At 39.8% G+C, this 8,470-nt stretch overlaps 1 protein-coding gene across 1 annotated transcript; it reads left to right on the top strand.

The window, feature by feature from the left end:
• Positions 1-6,033: 6,033 nt before the first annotated feature.
• Positions 6,034-6,975, top strand: LOC310829631 (olfactory receptor 5AP2-like; the record flags this gene model as incomplete). Its single annotated transcript, XM_083708342.1, has 1 exon — positions 6,034-6,975. One exon carries the CDS (start codon positions 6,034-6,036, stop codon positions 6,973-6,975), a length of 942 nt encoding a protein of 313 aa, XP_083564468.1.
• Between the last annotated feature and the right edge of the window lie 1,495 nt (positions 6,976-8,470).

The following is an 8,470-nucleotide window of genomic DNA, read 5'->3' as shown; positions in this document are numbered from 1 at the left end:
TCCTGCAATAGATCAGAGCATATAGTTGCAGACTAAGGTATTAGAGAAAAATTTAACAGTTGGGGAGAAGGAGAGGTTTCAGAATGAAACAGGTTTAACTGTGGTTAAGAATGTAAAATACTTGGGGATTAATATGACAGCTAAAAATATGAACTTATTTAAAGATAATTATGAGAAATGTTGGAATCAAGTGAAAAAGGATTTAGAAATTTGGTCAAATTTGAAGCTTTCCTTGTTGGGTCGAATCGCAGCTGTCAAAATGAATGTATTGCCTAGAATGTTATTTTTGTTCCAAACATTGCAAATTGTTGACAAGATGGAGTGTTTTAAGAGATGGCAGCAAGATATTTCCAAATTTATCTGGCAGGGCAAAAAACCCAGAATAAAATTTAAGATTTTAACTGACGCAAAAGAAAGGGGGGGATTTGCCCTGCCAGACTTGAAACTTTATTATGAATCAGCAGCTTTCTGCTGATTGAAGGACTGGCTGCTTCTTGAGAACACAGACATTTTAGATTTGGAAGGTTTTAATAATCTTTTTGGGTGGCATGCATATCTGTGGTATGACAAGGTTAAGGTTCATAAAGGCTTTAAAAACCATATTGTCAGGAAAGCATTGTATAATGTTTGGATTAAATATAAAGATTTGTTGGAGAACAAAACTCCAAGGTGGCTGTCACCAATGGAGGCAAAGGCATTGAAAAAACTTAACATGGAGTCTAAATGGCCAAAATATTGTGAAATCCTGTTCCGGGTTGGCGCCATCGCCGAATGGCGGACTCCCTCCGAGCTCCGGAGGGAGCCTGCTCGGCAGGGGCTGGGTTCTACTGCGTCGGCGTCGCGGGGACCCTCAAAAACCATGGGCGCTGAAACCCATGGGCATGGTGACTCAGCGGGCACCGTTTGCGCCCCCGACCCGCGAAGGAGCCCCCCCCCGGGGGTGTGTGGTGCTATGAGTCCTCCGCTTCCCCTACCGAGCGAAGCCGCATGCCATTTGGTGGAGAGCGCTGACTTCTTCCATTGAAAATTCGGATTAAAAGAACAACCCGTGAGTAATTGGAGACTGGACTTAAAAAGGGAAAAAAGTTTAAATTTTAAATTCGGAGCGAGCGGGGGAGGTGCAAAAAGGAAGTCAGCCTCCCCCCTGTTGTAGAGGATTTAAAGCAAAGGATTTAACAGCTAAGATCGAGTGCTACCTAAGTTTGACAAAGTTACTAATTTCACGATGGAAAATTATAAGACTGGGCTGGAGGAGAAAAGTAGAATGTGAGCTAAAATGCAACACCCCCCCCCCCCCCGGAACCGGGAGTGATCCGCGAGAGCGCCGGGAGAGGAGAAACAGAGGCTTTGACAGCTGTCAAAGGAGCTGTCAAAGCTGAAGAATAAAAAGAGAACTGTGTTATGAGGACTTTGCCGGTTACATTTGTTACAAATTAGATATAAATTGTATAAAACAAGGAATAACAAGTTACTTTGACTGTTGGGTGTGATCTGGAAGGAAACTGAGTTACTATAATCCCTCTAGAGGGGCTGTGGGACACTACAAGTATTGCTGGCATGGAATTCGGATTGGACTTTTTATCTCCTGGGAAACTGCAGAAATGGAACACTATTTTGTCTACAGAGGTCTCTACACTAAAGGAGACAATAGACTTATCTATTGAAGAATGGAAGGGACTTGACGTAAAGTTTTGTTCCTGAATAACAAAGCCTCTGTAGGGGATTTAGAAGCTTTTGGAATTGGAACATTTTTGCAGGAGAGCAGGAAAAGAAACTAGAGGAAAGTGAGGAGAGAGAACAATAAAAACAACATGAACAACAAGAATCGGACAAAGTTGGGAGTGGGAACAATTGGGTCATCCAGATTTGAAAGGTCTAAAGAAACAAAATTGGAGTTTTTATTTTTAAATACAGAGATCTGGATGGAAGAAATGGACCTTTTTGAGATAGAGTTTTTCTAAGATTGGACGCTCGAAACTAAAGATGATCAAAAAGACGACAAAGACTATTAAAAAGACGGCAAAGTGGACTTGTGAAGGATTTCGGCCTAAATGTGGGATCTCCAGGATAACAACAGGCATTGATGGACATTGGGGAACGTAACCGGGAAAGGGGGGAGGGAAATTTGGAATCCAAAGGGTGTTAAATTATATTTTATTCATTTTTCTATTTTCTTTCATTTTAATCTGTTCTGCATATTAAAGAGGGGAAGTCGTGGAAGGGAGCGGGGTCGATTTTAGGGGATGGAAAAACATTTTTAACATTGGGTTAATTATAATAAGTTTAAAATTTGGGGTAAGAACTTGTTGAATCTATTTGAAGGAATTGGAATACAAGAGGGGTGGGGTGGGGAAGTCCTGGAAAGATGCTAATGAAAACAAGCTTATAAAATGGATGTTTTATTTCCTTTCTTTTTTCTGTTATATTTGAAAATGTTCAATAAATATTATTAAAAAAATATATATTGTGAAATCCTAGAGCAGGAGGGTGACAAGTGGAAATTGCAGAGTTTTGAGAATCTAAAAGATAAAGTGCGAGATTGGCTTCACTATTACCAAATAATGGAGGTCTACAAGCAGGATAGGAAAATTGGTTTCCAGGTGGAGAAGTCAAAATTGGAAACAGAATTGCTAGAATCCAATACTAAGAATTTGTCAAAAATGTATAACTTGCTGTTGAAATGGAATACGCAAGATGAAATGGTTAAATCAGCTATGATTAATTGGGCGCAAGATATTGGTCATAACATCATGTTTGCGGACTGGGAAAGGTTGTGGACCACTGGTATGAAATTTACGGCATGTAATGCCTTGAGAGAGAATATTATGAAAATGATATATAGGTGGTACATGACCCCAGTCAAGCTTGCAAAAATTTATCACTTACCAGATAATAAATGTTGGAAATGTAAAGAAAATGAAGGTACATTCTTTCACCTCTGGTGGACATGCCCAAGGATCAAGGCTTTCTGGGAAATGATATATAATGAAATGAAAAAGGTATTTAAGTATACCTTCTTGAAGAAACCAGAGGCCTTTCTCCTGGGTATGGTTAGCCATGTGGTGTTAAAGAAGGATAGAACTTTGTTTTTGTATGCCACAACAGCAGCAAGGATCCTTATTGCAAAGTATTGGAAGACACCAGATCTACCCACTTTGGAAGAATGGCAGATGAAAATGACAGACTATATGGGACTGGCGGAGATGACGGGCAGAATCCGTGACCAGGAGAAGGAGACAGTGGAAGAAGATTGGAAGAAATTTAAAGACTATCTTAATAAATACTATAAGATTAATGAATGCTAGATAGACAGGGGTTTAAAAATAATGTGGTTTTCAGAGACCTTGACTAAGAAAAGGAATGGAATTAGTAAAAAACTCCTGGGAAATAAGGGAATGGATTTGCTGATTGGATAATGAAATTAGAATACAAAACGGGGAGGAAGTCGGGGAAAATAGGTTGGGAAAATAAGATTTGAAATTATACCTGTTGTTTTGTCTTTGTTTATTTGTTTTGTTTTTATTGTTGTTGTCTGTATTGGTATTTGTATGTTTGTATTGGAAATTTTAAATAAATATCATTTAAAAAAAAAGAAAAAGAAAAGAAAATTTGCATCCCCCATAAAAAACAATATATATATATATATATAGTTGCACATGTGTTTTACTTCAGAAGTTGCCCATCTACTACTGTCTTTTAAGATAGTATTTCCAGTTTAAATTATCAGAAGTAATGTGTGCTCCTGACTATTGAAATTAAGCTATCTTTGTTGCACACAATTCCCCTTGGGCATGCTTTGCTGGAATATTTACCTAGCCTGGTGTACAAATGATTGGGGACTGTGACTTGAAGGAGGCAGAAGCAGAGTAGCCACGCAGGGCCAACTTTGTGAGCAATTTAACAATATTCTTCTGTATCAAGATCATTTTCCAGGATGGGGATTCAGAACGGATTACAGTCTGCAGTGAAATATAGCAAGCAACACTGAACAGTAAGATTACAATGAATGCATGGTGTATAAAGAGCTTGATTCATTTTTTCTAGCACATAATATTATTTCATACATTTCTCAGTTGTCAAAAAGACACAATTGAGTCACATTCCAGTTTTGAAGATGAGGCATCTGAGGTTGACAGATAGTGAGTTTCCCCATAGCCACTGTGTGAGTCTTTAAGCTCAAGACTGAATTTGGCTTCTCCTCAGTCCAAGCGAAATGTTTACTTCAGACATGCATTTTTCTCTAAATGATTCCACTATCAAGCACTGACTTGCCATATTCTGATTTTTAAAAAACAAACAAACTTGTTTTAAAGCTTTGGTTTTTACTGACAGTTTCAATGTATTTTATTAAAATTATTCTTTGCAAGTGTTTAGAGGTTTTGTTTACAATTAAGCAGTGTGTGTGTGTGTGTCACGTGCATGTGTGTGCATTGTTAAAGAAATAAGTCACAATTCAAACACTAGAAACAGAACCATTGAACCTCCAGATGTATGGGCAGTTTACTGCTTAATAACAAATACTGGTAGCATAGAGCACCAGCTGTATCAAATCCTGTTTATGAACATCTGGCTGGCTGGGAACTGTGGGAGACTTAATGTTGAACGAAAGCACAACTAACTCAACTTTTTGTCTTGCTGCTTTCAAAATCCAAGGAGACTTTGGAATGCTTGCCTGTGCTCCATTTTTGTAAAAAGGGATTCATTACTGCTATATATTGGTCTTTCACACAAAAGGTAATACCATTTACAATGTCACCCCCAAATTGTTTTCTATCGGCAGAAGGGGAGCTGCAACACTGCAGATGTTGCTGAACTACAACTTTCATCATTCCTGAACTTTGACCATCATAACTGGGGCTAATGTGAGTTGGAGTCCAATAACATTTGCAGGGTCACAGGTTCCCTACCCCTGTTTTAAATTCAAGAAGTTGAATTTAACTGAGTTGTGGATCATTGCTAGTCATGATCTATTTGCATGAAATTAGACAGCAGCATACATATAGACACTGAAATTATAGGTCTTCTTTCTTCTTTCTTTCTTTCTTTTTCTTTCTTTTTTTTGTTTGTTAACTTGGGTATTCAAAGAAAGCTGCAGTTAATTTGCTTTTGACAAACATGCAGTAGTCTTAGCAGCAAACTTCACAATGCTTCATTTTTAAATCAGAGAGAGGAGACAGACTGCTTAATGAAGTCATCCTTGGAAAGTCAAGCTGCTCGGGAAAGTGGGATAAGAGGTCATGTTTTATTGATAAGAGGTCATTTATTTTATTGTTGTTAGCCGCCCTGAACCCAGCTTCGGCTGGGAGGGCGGGATATAAATAAAATTTATTATTATTGTTATTATGTTGCAACAGAATATTATGCTAGTGCTGTTGGATAAAAGGGTAGTGCATGCCACAAAAAGTGGTATAGAATATTTAAAGAAATTCTGCAATGAAGCCTTCTAGGGGATGCAACAGGTCAAGCGTGGTGGGATGGCAGCCATTGCAGAAAGTGGGAGAACATTCAATGAACATTTTCCAAAATATTTTTTGGGAAGAGAAAATGAAAAAAAATATTGTTCTCATAAATTTTCTCATTAAGAAATATCTCTTTGAGGAGATGTGAGGCAAACTCTTCCATCTGTGACTGTTCCTGTCCCCCTTCTGAACTTCTACTCCTTAAATGACCTTTAATTCCCCAAGAACAAATATAGCCCCTTCCTTCCACAAACCCTCAGACTGGATCAGATATTCCTATGGTACTGAGATTTATTTGAGGCTTCTGGAAGGAAGTGTTCCATTTATTCATGGAACACTAAAGAAATAAAAGAGCTAAGAGTTTAGGATGGGGAGATGCGGCAGAGTTGGGAAAAGTGAAAGAGAATTGAAATCAGCCTCAAGGCTCCTGTGTATTAACTAATCAGAGCTGTAGTGCACTGAAAGTGCCTGTACTTGTACATGTAATTGTGTGGCTAAGTCTTACATTTCAGATCTCAAATTTGGAAGGAAAAACAAAATAGCTGAAAAACGCTACATCCATGTTTCTTCACAGATGACACTGCCACTACAAATGATCCTGAATGAAACAGCCATCACAGAATTTATCCTCCTAGGACTCTCTGACAATCCTGAGATCCAGGTCCTTCTCTTTGGTTTCTTTCTTGTAATTTATCTGGTGGCTCTTATTGGAAACATTTTAATTTTTCTCATAATCAGTTTGGACAACAGACTTCACAACCCCATGTATTTCTTTCTGGCCAATCTTTCTGTAGTGGACATTGGGTACACAACCTCCACAGTCCCTAAGATGCTGATAAATTACCTCTCTCAAGACAAGAGTATTTCCCTAGCTGGCTGCTTCTCTCAGATGTACTTCTTCATCTCCTTTGGTGGCATCGAGTGCCTTCTGCTGGGTGTCATGGCATATGACCGCTACGCAGCAATTTGCCACCCACTGCACTATAGTGTGCTCATGAGCCGAAAAGTGTGTGCCTGGCTCGCAGCAGCTGCTTGGATCCTTGGCTTGTCTAACTCAGGTGTGCACTCAGGCCTGATGTCGCATTTGTCCTTCTGTCGGGACAATGTCATCCAGCACTTTTTCTGTGACATCCCACCCCTATTCCAGCTCTCCTGTTCTGACACTCAGGTCAATCAGATTGCTACTTTTGTGGTGGGTGGAGGTGTGATCATGGGTTCTTTCCTGGTTACTCTGGTGTCTTATGTCTACATAGTCTTGACCATCCTAAGGATCCGCACCAAAGAAGGGCGGCTCAAGGCATTTTCCACCTGTGCTTCACACTTGACTGTAGTCAACATTTATTTTGGTACCATCATCTTCACATACATTCGTCCCAACTCCACTTACTCCCAGGAGCAGGACCGGGCATTGCCTGTGCTCTATGGGATCCTCACCCCAATGCTTAATCCAATCATCTACAGCTTAAGAAACAAGGATGTGCAAGGGGCTTTCCGAAAAGTCATGCAAAGGACTTGATAGAAGAAGGCGCTGAATTTTCAGAACCCACGTGAATGTCAGTTTCCCATGCTTTTTTCTTTAGACAGGCCTTGGTTACACCTCACGACGAAAAAACTGAGAAGCTCTGTTTTGCTTGGAATGCCAGTGAGTGGGCACATTAAAATATTAAGCAATATTTACAGTGTTCGTATCTATTGTCGTCATTGACTAAAGCAGAGTAGCCACCTAAAAGTGGGAAAGTCTATTTTGCTCTTGGATCATTCCATACGAAATGCACACTAGCCTCCCTTTGTGAATAATGGCTAGTGTGTAGACAGGTATGTGCACCCATGCAATTTACATCGAGTATAAACAAAAGAGAAAGAGAATGTGGAAAGATGAATCATGCCATAAGGATTTTTTTAAAAGATAGTTATCCATTTTAAGCAGATGTGAATGGGTATGTCCCAGCCAAAGTTAGCTACTTTAACATCTCACGGCTGTGAATAGGAAACTCAGATCTCTCGCTTAACTTTTCCCCTTTGAAATCAATATAATTTGCATGCTCCTCCAAAATTCTAAATGTCTTTGTAAAGGGCCCCTGAAGAGCTCCCTAGAGCATTCCTGAAATATTTTGCCAGCTTTCTTTTTTATATGTTCTCAGAATATAATGGGAAATCAAATGGATTTTCTGCAACAAAAACATGCTTAGATTCAAGCTTTAATTTAAACAACTCTCTCATCCAGGCATAGTGAGAATGCTTGCTTTCAAATCCAAATGCCTTTTGCAAGTTTTTATCCCAGCAGCTGTATCACCCCTCTTAGTGTTAACCACTTGAGTACAGTGGTACCTCGGGTTAAGAACTTAATTTGTTCTGGAGGTCCATTCTTAACCTGAAACTGATCTTAACCTGAGGTACCACTTTAGCTAATGGGGCCTCCTGCTATCGCCGTGCAACCACCGCATGATTTCTGTTCTCATCCTGAAGCAAAGTTCTTAACCCGGGGTACTATTTCTGGGTTAGTGGAGTCTGTAACCTGAAGCATCTGTAACCTGAAGCGTCTGTAACCCGAGGTACCACTATACCTGAAATACTATCCAGAATAATAGACACTGCTAAATTATGCTTCAGTTGCCATTTCCTGGAGTGGAACCAGAGGCTTGGGGTCTGTTTTCTAAGCCCATGCAGCTCAGTTACATGACCTGACAAGCTGGCATAGGACACTATTTGAAAAGGTTGTTTTCCCCTCTGCCAACCTTTGGCAGAGCAGCAGCGACAACATCCCTGATGCTGAAAGGGGTTTAGCTCTGGTGTAACTTTATGCCAGCTTCATTACACTGACTTGCTTTATGCTAGTAAAACTGTTGGCTACTAATGCAGTGTTAAAATAATTTATTTTAATACAGTCATACCTTGGGATGAATACGCTTCGGGTTAGGCAAATTTGGGTTGCGCTCCGCGGTGACCCGGAAGTAATGGAGTGTGTTACTTCCGGGTTTCGCCGTGCACGCATGCGCAGACTGTCAAAATGA

Source organism: Podarcis gaigeae (genome assembly GCF_964106915.1).
Source record: "Podarcis gaigeae genome assembly, chromosome: 13".
Classification (NCBI taxonomy): Eukaryota; Metazoa; Chordata; class Lepidosauria; order Squamata; family Lacertidae; genus Podarcis; species Podarcis gaigeae.
Note: the sequence above shows the minus strand (reverse complement) of the source record. Positions and strands in the feature narration are given on the sequence as shown.